Genomic DNA, 16376 nt, shown 5'->3' on the forward strand with positions numbered 1-16376 from the left:
TGTTTTGTTTTGTTTTATCTTGGAACAAACACATAAAGCCCTGAAATTAGTGATTAATAAAGGGACTGCTATTACAACTTTAGCCATAATATCATTTTAGAAGCTGCACCAAAACATATGCCATTTGAAATTCATGAAAAATGTCTGTTTACCTTCTTGGTTATCTTACTGATTAACACAGTAATTTAAGAGATGGAACACACACACACTCTCACACACACATGTGTGTGTGTTTATATATATATATATATATATATATATATATATATATGCAGGCCAAAAAGGCAACGTGTTTCTGGATATCCAGGAGCTCCTCCAAATCTTTATACGTCACCCATTCTCAAATGCTTCATTCCTTTGACCAATTTTGACATAGAACTTAACAGCACAAGCAAACACAGGGGCATATCATTTGTAGTTGTAGACTGTGAACTCATCTGAGATCAATGCAAGCATTTTACAGTGGCTTTGACAGCCAAGATTACCATAGTGTTTACAGTTCTACTAGATTATCTCATAGTAGTCAGAATAATAATAATAATTATTATTATTATAGAAAGAACAGGATATTGATGTATACAAGATATAATTATTAACCTTATTCATTATTTTTTTAAATACTTGTAGTGAAAACTATTTGAATTAAGCTCATAGAATCTTAAAAAGCAAGACAACTGATGGCAAATAACAACTGCCCCAGACACAATACTATAAAACTAAGGAACCTAGTTTAAATGCACAATTGGTAACAAATCTGAAGGTAATATGCTAAATTCACAAGAATAGCACAGAACTGTTTATTTTTTTGTGTGTGTATTTTTGTTCCTTTGTTTTTTGATTTTCTTATTTTTAAATTATACCTGATCACAAAATCCAGAATATTTCTGTACACATAAGCCTCGGTTTTAGTTTAGTATATTTTTTTCTATCTAAATTTATACCTACTGATACATTGACTGTGATCAGGAAACAAGTCAGGCATATTAAATACATATTAAGGAGTACATATCTTTCCTATTTAGTATACAAAGTACTTCATAAATATGAAATATGTTACAAAAATAGCTTTGGGTGCGCTCACACGGTAAGCACTTCGCTAATTTTCGACAACCTTTAAGGATTGTGGGTATTTTACATAACTGAGAACAAATTCTAGTGTTAGTTTAATTTGAGCCACATTTAATTCTGATAAATATCATGTATTTCTTCTGATCACCACAAACGGTAGTTAACTCACGTTATTTTGTCCCTTTTAGTTTTTATGTATAGACAGGTAATGCTTAAGGTGTTCAGATTTATTTTATAGTTATGTAATGCATGTTATACTTTAAACAAGTATTTGCACAATTTAACATAAATCCAGCAGTTTCAAGATGCAGGCCATAAAGTTTATCAATTTACAAATACTATTGAATGTTCTCTCTTTGCATGCTTTTTTTTTTTTTTTTTTTACTTTTCAGATAATCTTTACACAGAGTTGTTACAATGCCACAAATCAAAAGGATTATTCCAGTTCCACCAACTCAATCAACATGCAAGATGAAGGACCCAGCTGAGGTACAAACACTGGTACCAGTTTTCTTGAGTTTACTTTACAAAGGACAAAGAAACGAAGGTTTTGCATTGGGGCACAAAACAGATTTGCCTCTTGAGGTTAAATTCCATGTATTATGTGTATAAAGCATCCCTTTGGCAATAGAGTTTGCAGTATCCCCACAGGACTCCACAGTATAGGTTTTATGTAGTAAAATCCATTAAGGGAATTCTCTTCTACTAGACACATCTTTGCAGCTACAGTTAATGAGACACCCTTGGAAACACCTGCCTCTATGCCTATTGATAATATAGTATTTGGAAGTTTGAAGTCAACAAAAGGCACTTTCATCATTAAATAAATGTCCTCTGTATGAAGTAAGATTGCATGACCTAGATCTTATTCAAAGCTGTTTGCTCCTCAAGGACCTGTAGGTAGTCGGGGGAACTCTGAAGTTTTGCTTTCAGTTCAAAATACTCACTCTTCCTTTGCTCCACAACAATTTTGCTGTGGTTGCCACCTATCAGTGACTTCTTGTTTTTTTTGTCTTGTTGTTTTTCTGGATAACGGATTTCAAAGCCACTGACACCTATGCTATTATACTCCTTTTTGCTTTCGAGAAAATTCTGAATAAACACGTTAGAATCCCTGCTAGGGAATAATTCATCCAGCTCGTCAATTGTGCTCAATCTCTTCCTGGTATCCATGTGCAATAAATCTTTCTCCTTGTCAACAACATTTCTCATAATGACTTTCTGTCCCGGGGGATCTGAAAACACGAACCCGGTTTCTGACTCTTTCAAGCCACAGGTGTGGCTCTTGCTCATCTGTTCTATAGTTTGTGGAATGAAAGCTTCTGTGCTCAGTCCATCTTTTTTATTTGTTTTGTGGTCATGCTTCCTTAGCTGCAGCTGTATGGAGCCACACTCAGGATTCCCCAGGCCTTCATGCTTCACCATGGGTTTCTTGTTGCGTCGCAGGACAAAAACAAGAAGGCAAAAAGCAACAAACACAGTTAAAATGAGGACCACTAAGATACTTAAGATTAAAATAGACAGAGGCACTGGGCCACCAGGAGGACTTCGAATGGGACCCAATGGGGTGGTGAATGTAATGGCAGGCGCAGAGCTTGTGAATGGTGCAGATGGCTTATTTAAAAGCTTGGGACATAAAATTTCATTTTTGAGGGACTTCAGTTCAATGTTGGCAAACTGAACAGGTGTCTCACATTTCAGTTCTTTCACTATAATACCATCATTCAACTTCTCCAACCACAGCTTTAATGCCACCAAGTCACAAGTACAGTCCCATGGATTGCCTTCCAAATCAATCTGTGTAAGTGACTGCAGCTGGTCGAGGACCCCACTGACAGGAAGGTACATGAATTTATTGTTCCTCAGGTTCAGTCTAGCAAGGGGTGCTCCAGAAAAAATGTAAACGGGCAGGCTCTTTAAGAGATTATTATTTAAGTACAGTAACTGCAAATTTGGCATGGAGTCAAAGGTGCCTGCAAGGATTTCCTTAATCAAATTGTATTCCAAATACAGATACTGCAGGTTATGAAGGCCTGAAAATATTTCAGGATAGAGTCTTTCGATCTGATTGCCATTGAGATACAGCCTGCGTAAGTTAGTAAGATTGTGGAATACATCTCCCTTGATCACTGTAATTTGATTGCTGCCTAAATGGAGCAAATCCAGTCCTTCAAACTCGGTGAGGTCTGACACGTCCACATCTTTGATGCTATTGCCATTGACATGCAGCTTCTTGGCATTTAAAGGTTTCGGTATCAATTCAGACATGGACTGTATATTTTTCTCTTGGCAGTTCACACTCAGTCCCAAATCTGAAGGATGTGTTTTGCAAAAGCAAGGTGCTGGGCAAGGTGTAAGAGGAGGTACCCTTGTTTGGTAAGACACAATCTGACTGAGATTGCGGTTGGAGAGGGCTTTGCCTGCCACGATTCCAGAGATCTTGGAAGGATTTGTTGTTTTGGGGGGTTTGGTCACTAATCTGTGCAAAGATATTTGGGTAGTGTGACCATTAGGAGTGGTGTAGCCATTTTCCAGCTGAGACGGAGGCAGGATGCGTACATCAAAATCACTGCCTGTGCCCATGGGGCATAATTCTTGCTTGTTGGTTTCTTTTAAAAGCCTCCCATATAAGTCACTGGGAGTTTCACAGATAGCTTCTCCAATGTAAATATTATATGGCATGTTCTCCAGCCAAGCTTTTAAAGGCAACAAATCACAGCTACAGTTCCAAGGGTTATCTTCTAGTTGCAATTCGACAATTCGGCCAATGTGTTCCAGAACTCCGATATAGGGGAGCTTCTGGATTCTGTTTCCTCGTATATCCAGATGGGTCAAAGATGCGAATCGGAAAATATTATCAGGAAGGAATGAAATCAGATTGTCATTAAGAATGAGAACTTTCAGTTTGTGGAGCTTATTGAAGGCTCCTCTTTCAATATACTTGATTAAATTGTAGTCAGCCTGGAGATACTCCAAGTTCTCTATGCCAAGGAAAGTGTCAGCTCGGAGAATCTTTAATTCATTGTTGTTCAAGTGCAACTGCTTTAATGCACTAAGCCCAAGAAAGGCTCCTCCCTCAATGTTCTGCAGTTTATTATTTCCCAGATGCAGGGATACTGCATGTGAAAAATTTAAGAATGTATTTGGATAGAGGATATTTAAAAAATTGTTTTGAAAATTGAGGTGATAGAAATTAGACCAAGGTGGTTTCAGCTGATTTGGTCTGTAGACTGAAACCTTCTCACAGTTGACATAGAGCACATTTTCAACTGACACACAGGAGCAAACATTGCAAATTTCCACCGATGTGTCAGAATCAGCATTTGTTGAAGAAATCAGGGCTGACAAAATCAGAAAAAGCCAAAGAAACATCTTCTTGCAATCAGCAAACAACTTTATGCTTCTGAATAAAGAGAAATAATCTAAAAAATAAAAAGAAAACATTTTTTCAATGGTCATTATTTAAAAAATTATTGGTGTTTAAATCATATCATAGTGAACACATCCCAATAATTATTAGCATAGTATTTTTAAGGCACCCAAAATTCCAAATGTTCTCACTCAGTCAAACAATAATAACCACCACAAACTGCCATACATTTTATTTTCCAAACCCATAGTTTATACAAAATTTACATGTGCAGAACACACAATGAACAATAGGAAAAAATATTAGTCATGCTTAAACCTTAACAATTTGAAAATATGTTTTTCGACCTGGATCATCAAACTATGCCCTTGAATATGAACCTTAAACTTTCTATCTGCAATTCAAGTGACTGACCCCAGACCAGCAAATATGCCATGTAGTTTGTACCACAATGACATTCAATTAGTGGATATTTATTCTCTGGGCTTCAGCTAGATAGAGAAGCTGCGTAGAGAAGATATTAGAGCCAAGGGTTCAACGGAGGATTGGGTTGCTGTAGAGGGGATGATTCAAACACCAAGGGAAGGTGACCTGGGAACATATTTGCCTAAGCTTCAGGTCCATAGGTAAACTCATTGCTATGAATCAGTTTACTCCTGTAAACTTCTGTCTTCAAAAGCACAGTTGACTCCGTAGGATTCTATAAAAACAACTGAGTAGGAGATGGCCACATTTTATTTTCTGGTAAACAAACAATATCTAGTTCCCTGTCAGTTACCTCTCAAAGAGGGGGGAGAAAGCCTTTTGTCTTTGGTTTTCTGAAGGCAGGAGAGGAAACTGCTTGCTCCTGCACTGCTTACCTGATCTCCAGTTAGCCTTTCCATCCCCAGAACTGGCTGTCCTGCCTGCCTGGCCCTCTCCCATCCCTTTATTTGCCATTTTGAATCCGGGCCCCACTGATTCTTGTCTTAAATGCTTGTCTCCTTCACTTTGACCACAGACTGCAACTGCTGAGGAAGAGGAGTTCACACACTACAGTCTTTGAGTAGCTTTATCTGCACCATCAGACACATTCAGTATAGCACATTTTTGTTTGTTCAGTTTCCAAACATCCATCCGCTCCCCAATATTACCATCCCATGTCCTTGTCTATAAACAAATAATCACTTGTTGGTAGAGTTTAATGCTTAGCAAATTATCCTGTTGTAGCCAACTCCTTAAATACTGCATACATACACAAATATATACAATGCTACACGGAACAGATTAAACAGAACACAGATTGCATGTTATTGATGCAATTTTAGCAATATGAGTCTTTTCAATCATGAATGGGAAGATGATGCAATTTCAATATGGTTACCACCAAATATTAATTAAATAAACAAAATACCCAGAAACCCACAATGAGAGAATTATGCAAAGAAAGAAGTGTCACACAGAAACTCCTTTGCTTATTTTGCCCAAGAGGAATCAGCTAGTGGTAAAAATGAACATGTCTCAAGGTAGACAATCCATTAGCTGGGACCCAAGAGGATTTGCATTTTAAGTAGTTTGGTTCAGAATGCAGTGGACAATGCTGAAATGCTATTTGGCTGCCATATAGATGTGAATTTCCCCTATTCACCATGTCAGCATGATTGGCACTGCAAAAAGAAGTCATAATTGTTAAGTATGACATCACCTAAACCAACTTTCATTGTGAAACCAAATTTCTTGATCTTTTTTCCCTAGCTATGGATGCGGTTTTCAACAGCTATTTTGATCTAGTTGAGTCATTTCTTGTTGTTAACCATCACCACCTCCCACCCAAAAGCAAAGAAACCAAAAGGCAACCAAACTAAAAATCAAAACAAAACAAAACCAAACAAAACAAAATCAGAATAATCCAAATTCAGTACAAAAACAGGAACCAGAAAAAACAACAAATGTGAAAACGCATAAGGAGATGTCCTTCCCCTCATAATTTGTACTTTAAGGAGGAAGGGAGAAAAAAGCCCAAGGACAAGCTATGAAGTTTCCAAATACAGCTCTTCTGAAACAGAGGAAGCTGCAAGCAGCTGAAGGAGCAGGCGAGGGAGAGAAATAGTCCGCCAAGGAGACAGTGGTAAAGAGGCACTGCAAGGGCAAGAGACCATGGAGAAGTGGAGAAAGAAAGAAAAAAGGGCTTGGAGAAAGGAGGTAGACAGAGGGTTAAAAGGGGCACTGAACGTATGTGAAAGAAACCGCACATCCATGTGGTACCAGTGAAACATGTACATTTAAAAATCAGGGGGAAAAAAGCAAAAGCAAAGAAAAAACCCACAAAGTAAGAGTTGGGTATCAACAGCCTTCTCTTAGTGGGCTGAGAGCAGTCTCTCCCCCCACCCCCCAGCAAGACAATCTGCTCCCAGGGCCAGCCAAGACTGCACAAATCCCACATCCACCCCAGTGCTTTGCCTGGCATGGTGAGGAGCAGGGGGCTGAGCGGTGCTGAAGGGTAGAGAGCTGGCCTGCCAGGGGCAGACCACTGATGGGCGGAGGGCGGGGGATGATAGGCTGAGGTGGCTCCTCTGGAGCTCACTTAGGAAAAAATCCCGCTGGCCCGCCTCAGGCTAGGGTGGGAGTGGAGGGGGTCTTCGGAAAGACTCGGCCACTGCTGCCCCTAGTGCAGTGCGCTACCTCGGGCTGGTGACGACGCTGCTTAGAGGGGTCGCTGGTGCGTACCGCATTGCTTTGCCGCATCCTGGTGCCCGGAGCCGGTGCGCAGCCCCCTCCTGGGTCCCGGGCCTGAGCAGCAGCCTAGCGAAATGGGTGAAGGAGGCGGGGTACCGCGTGGGATATCGCTGGGGCCTTCAGCCCCGCTGCACACACATTTCTCCGCGTGCTCTCATCCCACAAGGGGCAGCTGCCTGAGTTTCAGTCTGCCTCTCTAGACCCAGGCGTGTGGTGAGGAGGAAGAGATGATCAATTCAGGCCTGGAGGACGATGACACTAGGGCGTCACTGACCCCAGCCTGCCACAGGCAGAGTGACCCCATGGCTCTGTGCCCGCGAGCAGCGACCCAGGCTCCCCCTTGTCACTCCCACCCCCCACTCCTGGTCCCCTGGCCAGCTACATAATACTGCTCTACCAAGCCAGAAATCAGCTCAACATTTAGGCACGTTGCAAAGTCGCGCAACCAGCGCTCGCCCGGGTTTGCAGGGCTTTTGGAGTTATCCACCGGTTCCTCCTCTTGTATTCCCAGTTTTGCCGGATGCCAGCAATCTCCAACCAGCTCACGGGCCACTACCCAGAGCCCTAGATCCACGTCCACGGAGAGCGCTTGCGAGTGGGGCACAGAAAACAAAGCCAAGCCCAGCGCAGCGGCCCCGACAGCCCGAGTCACCAGGGACCACGACACTTTCCCTGCCGCCCCGGCCGCCTGGGGGGGCAAGGATGCCAAGGACATCCGTATTCTTTCCAGTTCTCAGGGACATGAGACCTCGCCATGGACATGCAAGTAGGAGATGGGGGGCGGGTTAGCCACCACGGCCACTTTGTCCACTGAACCATCCCCAAACTAACATGATTCAAACTAAAAATAATAAGCTACCTGTCCCCTCCGCCCATGCGCGCGCACGAACACACACACACACACACACACACACACACACACACACACACACACACACGCTGCCAAGCCGATGGAGGAAGAGGCAGCGTGCATGTTGGTGCAGTTCACGCAGCCCCCGCTGGAAATTCACCCACCTCTGGAGCCTGTCGTCTTTTGCAGAGCCCGCCACGCCGTGACCCACGCTGCAGTTTCCACGATGGTCTCTAAGTGGTCCAGGATAGGGTTCCTCCGCGCTGGCTCGCCTGTCAAAGCCACTGAGCAGCCCTAGCAGGCGAGCAGGCGGGCAGTGGCGCGCGCGCGTGCACCCGGCCAGACACTGCGCGCGCACCCAGATCCTAGCACGCTGGCTGCACCTTTACATACACGCGCCTAATCCCCGCCCCCGCCCCTCAGCACACAGGCAGCCCCCTCCCTTCGGACACCGAACCATTTCGACCTCCTGCACATTCCTGACCCCTTGTCCCCCACCCAGACATCCCCACTTGATTTCTCTTCTACGCACGCACGGAGAAAGACATCGCGCTTTCCCCTCTGTGTCCGCCCCCTCTTTTTGCCTAAAGCATCCCCTAGGGAGGAACGACCCCCTTTCCTTGAGTAGAGACCCCAGTCCTCTAATGCAGGAGCTCTTGCCTCCATCCTCCCTATCACATACACGCAGACTCGAGTCCTTTCTTCTCCCTCATTCCCCTAAGAACGAAGGAAAACACACAGACACACACACACGCACACACACGGGGCGTTCCTTTGAGAGAGCAACCAAGAATCCAGGGAAAGCCAAAGAAACATTTGAGAGCCTGGGGGAGGGGAGCCAAGGGAGGAAGATAGGGTCCTGGAGTCTATGAGGAATTGAATAATTCCAGGATGCTGGAGGGGTGAGTCAACAACAATGACATTCAAATGCAACAATCACACTTGGATTTTGTATCACCGGTACAGTACCTTTGGCTAATTGTCACCCCGCAGAACACAGGGCTCCTGGAATACTTGGTGGCGTGCGAACCTGGATGGAGCCTTCTTGTGATCTTGTGATCGGTTTCCTGGGATCCAGTAGTATTCGCACTCCTCCTACCTGTCTGCTCATTAAGGGGCCTGGGGCTTTAAGGTAAAAGTGTGAGGCTTTCGCCCAAAGTGAGACTATTTAGCCGCATTAGGAGAAGACGAGTTAATTCTCCGCACCCTAGAACTCCACAAGCCTTTGGCGCAGAACGGGTTAAGCGGGGTGATTTTGGAGCTTGGGGTGGGGATTGGGAATAGATGGTGGGTAGGGGAAAGAGAGGTGTGGGACTGGAAGAGATGCCGCATTCGCGACCAAAGGAAAAAAAAGAATGTACTTTGGCCACTGAGCATGCCCAGTTCCCAGCTAAAGCCCTATAAGGGAGGCATTGTGTGCTTTCCGCTTCTCCAGGATTTGGTGGTGACCAGGGGGTGGGGGGTGGAGCACTTTGGTTGAGGAAGGGGGTGGTGGATGGGCGTCATTAGAGAAAGGAGGGGGTGGGGTGGGGGCTGTGCGGGAAGGACTGTGAAGAGGAAAGGGGAAGGGACCCCACTGGATCCCTCTTGGAGACAGAGAGAGGGAGAGGAGATGGACTAAGAAAAGTCACTTCAGTAGCCCCTCAATGTATACCAAAGAGACTTTAGCAGCTGAGTCTCAAATATCCAGAGGCTGTCAATCCAACATGTGCATTAAGGCCTCTTCTACCCATGTTACTAATATTAGTGCTTCCACAAGAGAGTAGGAATGTTCTGAGAAAGGGCTAATGTTCAAACAAGCGCCATGCGGTTGGGTAATTTAGTTAATAAGCTTGTTGAGAAAGCAAATGAACCGCGAGAGAGGGGCAGGCCTACTTTTGCTGTAATGTATATATTTCAAATACCTGGTTTCCTGAACAAGTAAAGGCTAAAATATTCATTTTACTCCCCTCCCCCAACCTAGCTGTTTTTGTAGGTGCTTGGCAAAGAAAAACAACTCTCTCTCTTTACCTGTGTCTGTGGGAATAAACTGGCCTTAGGTAAATAGAACTAAGTTATAAATGGGAAGTATTTCCCTAGGACTCACATTAGCCCATCTTTTGCCACATTTCTGATAATACTGCCAGGCCAGTTTCTTCAAAGCCCATGTTTTACCCAGTTCACTTATTAAAATTCCAGTGACACTAGCCACAATAGAGTATAGCCAGTATCCAGAAATGCTTTTGCTTAAACATTAAAAAACTCTTTAAGCTAAAACTAGCAATAACTTTGGAACCAGAATTTGGCTATCTGCCTGAACTTCTACAGTTAAATATTTATCAAAATTGGTTGATGTTTAAAGGTCTCAAATCTAGGCAAAAATTATAATGGGCAAAGGATTATTACATTATTTGTGAATATGGCCTAACTTCTATATTGTCTGTAATATCTATTCATATATATGGGTTTGTTTTTCATTTTTGTCATTGTATGAGGCTGCTTTCAAGTTATATGCATGCAAATGTTTGCTGGGCACATCATGTATACAGAGATGTACTTATAATATTTAAATGAATATTTAAAGAGATATGTGTATATAAGCATATTTCTTTATGACCATGGTAAATATTGCATCTTTCATAAAGAACTCTTTCCTCACCCCCCTTCCCCATTGCCTTGAAAAATATCATCTTCTCCTTTAAAAACAACCTAGAGGCACTAATTGAGTGGGAAGCAATGGCAAAATTTGCAATATTCAATGTGAAATCCATTATGAAATAAATAGCATTGCTAAAGGAAACACTAAAGTATCTGTCTATAACAATATATGTACTTGTGCAGCCTCCTCTTACTAAGGTGAAATGTATTTCCTCCATAGGTAACAGTTGCAGTATGTTCAAAAATCCCTGTACTGTTGTGCATTTGAACAAAACAGATCCTGCCAATTAAGAACTCACATTTACATTATATTGTATAATGCAATTTGAAAGCAGTAATGGATACCAAAACAAGTTGGCATTTATTCTAAATGCAAAATATTCACAAAGCTACAATATATTTTATCGGGATAGGTGAATTGTTTGTCCTTCACTATAAATGTTAACAAGAGTCAGTAGAATGAGCAAAAAATTTTACCTGAAAATATAATGCACATAAATGCATATAAAGTACTGTAATAGCTGAAAAGGCCAGATTTGGATAGTAAATATCAGATGATTTAAATGCTTATCTTTATTCAACTTTAGAAGCTGTTCTGAGACTTGGCTATATTTAACTGTAATAACTGTGAAATGTTCTTTTTCATATGGATACGGAGACAGAAATCTGAAAGCAAGTGCAGCTATTGCATCAATAAATTACAATTCATATTATTAAGAACTTATCAGTGATTAATATTCAACTCTTTAAAATGAATGCTTTAAAATATTTTGTTGCTTAGAAAAGATAAAGTGGACACTCATAAAATGACATAGAAGTAACAACTTGCATGCTTTATGCTTCTTTTGCTTTTAAAGTAATTAAAAAAAAAACAAATCTTTACTCCTGCAGTCTCTATTCCACTTCCTACAACTACAGGTGACATCCATATAGAAAAATAGTAAACTAAGGGAAATTGCTAGCTTAAAAAAAGGAGTAAATATATAAATAAATAAAAGTGTTAAATCCCCAGCACTATTTATGGCAATTGAAAGAAAAACAAAGTTGTTGTTCTTCCTAAAATATATGAATGCAAATATTGTGAGTTTTGGAATAATCTCACACTTTTTCTCCAAATGTCTTGCCCTACTTAATCTTATCTTTTCAGGAATACAAAAAATAGTACATAGGACTACTTTGCGTCTCCCTCCTTCATGGCAAATAAACAACTGCACCAGGAATTTCAACAAAATGTTGAATGGCCTTATTCCAAAGGCAGTTTTAGCCATTAAAACACTACCAACCAATAAAAATTATAAGGCCAAGATGCCAACATGTCTTAACCCTAGTCAATGGTTTTTCAGTTTCATTGTATTCCTCATTTATCCTGCTGTGTTTTGCTGCTATTTAAAATCAAATTAGCCTTAGATTTTGAATCTACCTATCACAGATCTTTCAGTTTATTTTAATATTGAAGATTAATTTATACTCTGGCATTTTAATAATTACAAACTTGGCATTTCTATAAGTGGAATACAAAAAAGTTCTTAGGTTGCTAATATATCATCTGGGAAGAGAGTTTCCATAATCAAGTAAGTTTAAAAGACCCTTGATTACATAAAGCTAAGTATTTTTTTTTAAATTTTGGGGTTTCTCAACACATTTAATTATGTTAAAATAAATTTTTATTTATGAAGGGAAAAGGGACATGACATGTAGCATTTCACAAAAATATTTTACATATGGAACCTTTTTTTGATAATATACAATGTAAAAATTTGGCTCTAATTGCTCATTTTTGCAAATTTTGTGAAATTTAGGAGCTGAAAGGGAGTTTCCAGATCATAATATAATAGTACTACTATCTAATGAAAGCCTCTTCTTACCCACATTGCCTACAAATGTTACTTCATTTAGTTCTATGAACAGGGATTATACTTAAATGAGTTTAAGAGAGGCTAAATAATTTGTCTGAGATCATACAGTAAGTGACAGTCAAGATTTGATCCCAGGTCTCTGAGATCTTTTTGCTACTTCACATTTTCTTTTCCACAGGGCACTTTTAACTTTGAAAGCAGAATAGATTTCCCAATGATAAGTACTTGAGGCATGAATGTTTGTAAATATTAAGTATTGATACTCAGCACAATAATAAATCAATAAAAGATGTGAAAAACAATTCACATCAATTGTGCAAGACAGGGTCTCCTGAATCTTATTTTACCCTTTGCCAATAGTGGGCTTCTTCCAGCCAGTCTGCTCTTTCAATACTCATACCTGAGTTGATTCTGAACCGGTGATGATTTATCAATTGTCACTTGTTAGGGACAATTGCTTTCACTATTGCCAAATGGAGGCATGTAAAGCGGTAGTGTTCAACCCTAGACTTATTGCAGAAGTAAGAAAAAAGAGCTGTTATCCAATATGACACCAAATGAATTGGAAAATGTGAGATTAGTTGATTATTTGATTAGATAATATCAACTAACCTACCTTCCATTTACCAAAGACTTCTGTATCTTACATCTAGTAACTTATCCTTTTCAGAAACTTAAGTGTCAGCAGTGAATGTATTAAAGTCTGTGTACTTCAGGCATTGTCTAATTTTTCATGTAGTATCTCATTTAAAAATTATTCTTTCTAAAAGAATAATAAAGAGGGATGTTATTTTCAATAATTTTTATAATTTTGGTGCCTAATGAATACTTGTTCATATGTCTCACTACTATCACCTATATTGTCTAGAATATTATTTTGCTAAGCTACAGATGCTGACATAACTTTGTCTCCATTCTGTTTACCCATTTTATTTTTGTGTATTCTCTAACTTGGAGAAATCTAATCTTTCTCTTTCACTGTCAAAAATTAGGGTTTCAAAACAAGCTCAACTGCCCTCAGACAACTCAAAGATAATAAAGATCATGAAATGAAAAATAAGTTAATAGCTAAACTATCTACTGTGAGAATTACTCCCATGGGCTGTACAAGTTCCATAACACCAACTAAAGCTTTGTCAGAGAGACAGAACGTTGATGAGAAACCTTCTGTTTTTACCATCTTCAACTCTATCCTCGGAAACAGAGTGTTGTCCCTAGCCAGCAAAACATTATTTATTTTTTTTTACAAAAATATCGAGGTCTTTTTTTCCAATGCTTTTATAAGAATAATATTTTCCCTTCAAAATATTAACTTAATATTTTCTTTAAAAATTGTTGTTGTTCCTGGCTTCCCCCTCTTTTTTTATTTTTTATTTTTTTTATTTTTTAGATGCTCCTGGACAGTTAAAAACTTGGGTCAAAATTGGGGGCATAAAACAAGGCAGAAAGGGCATAATATAAAGACATGAGTTATGGTCTGACTGTATCCCAATTACTATATCAAAAATAAAATTTATCCCTTTCCCAGCCTCAAAGAGTGAGTCAGAGAAAAGCAGAACATCTGTGTAAGCTAGTGTCATGTATCTGTGATTGACTACCTTCTTTTTCAGTTTCAAATTGGAGTTTCTAATTTTCCACTCTGACTAAAATTAAGTAATGTCTACCCACATAAGGTCGTCATAAGAATACTGTCCTCCAGTCCCATGCAAAAGAATCATGGTATATGAAAAAATTGTCACTGCAGAGAATTTCTGCTCTTTTATATGCAAGGTATTATTGTTAATTAGAAGTTTAGGGTTTAAAGAAACCTTAAAATTCTTCTAATTTAACCACTCACAGTCAAAGCTGAACTCCCCATCAGATTAACACTCAGTGTTTGAATACATCCAGTGATGAGGAGCTCACTGAGAATAGAAGCTCAAGTCAATCAATAAAAAAATAATAATTATTATGGATATTTTGAAACCTTTGCTGTTTTGTAAATGTGAAGAAACAAAATTATACCTATTGGGATTTAAGGAGTGCAAAATTTGTAATTAGATAGACTTGGAGTGAAATTCTTGCTTCACTATTTAATAGCTCTGTGATTTAGGTCAGTTAACTTCATTGAGCTTTACTTGCCTCATCTGTAAAGTGGGTAGAACAAACTCCATCTCCCTGAGTTTTATGAAGATTTACTAATATAATGTTTTACATACACCTAACACTGTGCCTTCCTGGCAGAATATTATTTTCTTCTGTTCATAAGAAGAATACACTTCCACATATAGAAAAAGCAAAGAATTTCGATTATATGTTGGTTTCCTACTGTGTCTTTCTGAGTATGGTGAGTAGAAGAGGGTGGTGGGATTTCTTTCCTTTTTCAACAGCCATAACTATTATTTTAAAATAAATCCATGGATTATTACCCCTCTCAGTATCCTTTAGTTATCTTTTTATTCTCATCTATTATTAGTTACTTAAAAATTAATTTTAATGACAATCTCTGCAGAGATGAGCATTGCAGTCTATGTTTTTTTAAAATCTTGCTTGCCACACTCTAGCCTAGAATCTTGTCCTCTACACTCCAGATCCACAAGAAGTGGGCGTTATACTTATTTCAACAAAGTTCCTCATAATAGCCCTGGAGACAATATTAAAAATATTTTTTCTGAATCTTGTCACTAAATATATTTTTGGGGAAACAAATAGAAAAAGAGTAATAAAAGGATAACAGAGGAACCAAACTATAAATGCTTTATTTTTGTAATACATGTGCAAAAACAGTTCAAGAGATGTTTGCACACTAAGTTTATCATTTTATTAGTAGAAAATGTATATTTTTAGAAACTTAGTGACTTAAACATTTCTTCTGCCTAAGATTATTTTGTCATAAGAGGGGAATATGCTGTTTGTAGAGAAAAGAAATTCAGGTCTGACAAGATGTAATGCAATTATACCTAAGATCACATTAGTGTGATAAATTATGTATAAATTAATTCAATCTCAATCATCCAATAACTATTCAGACAGATGTAGTGTCTACTATACCTATTGTTAGTTGACTTTTCTTAGAATATTCATTGCTGGAAATGTTAAAATATAACATATTATCTGTAATGTATTATTTCTGTCTTTCTATAGTAAAGATAGTCTAAGATAAAAAGTGTTCAAGAGATGACATCTAGCCACTGTTTTCTTTTTTTATCTTTTCCTACAGAGTTAATATTGTTGGGCATTTTTACTTCCATTTATAGCTAAAACTATTCTATAAAATTTCACTTTTATTATCTTTATGGATGAGGCATATTCAGAAAACCAAATCTATAGGATCCAACCACTTAGGGCAATGAGAAAAAAAATTAATATATAATGATGACTCCTTTTATTTCTCTGACAGTGTTTCAAGAGATGTGAGTTTCTTGAGCGTTGAAGGGAGAAGAGTCTTGTCAATAGTTATTCTGGTTTTCCCTTTAAGAATCTGTTCTATGTGATAAATGGCAGGGCATCCCTGTAGAGGGGTCCCTGGTCCTGTAACTTTGATCTTCCATTTGACCTCTCCTTTCGCACTTAAGGAGGGATTCTGAAGAAAACCAAAGGAAGTGCTATTCGCCAGTCTAAAATTTGGTGAGTGGCCTGATTTCTGCTGGATGGTTGGCCAGTTACATCTTGCAAACTGAAAGATCTATAGGATAGGTTGAATGTCTCTGAGTTAATATCAACATTTAAACTTGAAATTAAATATATATTGACAAGAATTTGTCTTTGGTTAAAAAGTGTTTGTAAAAGTGTTTGTAAAAGGTTGTCAGATTTTGTAAAAGAGAAATTTTAAAAAGGGTTATATCTTGCTGTTCAAGAAGTTGAATTTTGTGAAAGTAGTGGAAACTCTATAAGGATATAA

General features: G+C 39.1%; 1 protein-coding gene across 2 annotated transcripts; it reads right to left on the minus strand.

The window, feature by feature from the left end:
* Positions 1 to 277: 277 nt before the first annotated feature.
* On the minus strand, positions 278 to 9310 carry SLITRK4 (SLIT and NTRK like family member 4). 2 transcript variants are annotated; one of them, XM_012752704.2, is made up of 2 exons: positions 8973 to 9310; positions 278 to 4490 (listed from the first exon to the last, which is right to left on the minus strand). In XM_012752704.2, the coding sequence occupies exon 2, from the start codon at positions 4438 to 4440 to the stop codon at positions 1927 to 1929; it is 2514 nt and encodes an 837-aa protein (XP_012608158.1). In that variant the 5' UTR covers positions 4441 to 4490; positions 8973 to 9310; the 3' UTR covers positions 278 to 1926. The 2 variants fall into 2 exon arrangements, with proteins under 2 accessions (XP_012608158.1, XP_012608167.1); XM_012752713.2 differs by lacking the exon at positions 8973 to 9310 and adding an exon at positions 8168 to 8319.
* Between the last annotated feature and the right edge of the window lie 7066 nt (positions 9311 to 16376).

The sequence above is a fragment of the Microcebus murinus genome, chromosome X, assembly GCF_040939455.1.
Source record: "Microcebus murinus isolate Inina chromosome X, M.murinus_Inina_mat1.0, whole genome shotgun sequence".
NCBI lineage: Eukaryota > Metazoa > Chordata > Mammalia > Primates > Cheirogaleidae > Microcebus > Microcebus murinus.

Excerpts from the sequence above, each read along its gene's own strand:
- SLITRK4 (XM_012752704.2), bottom strand. The coding sequence starts at position 4,440 with ATGTTTCTTTGGCTTTTTCTGATTTTGTCAGCCCTGATTTCTTCAACA.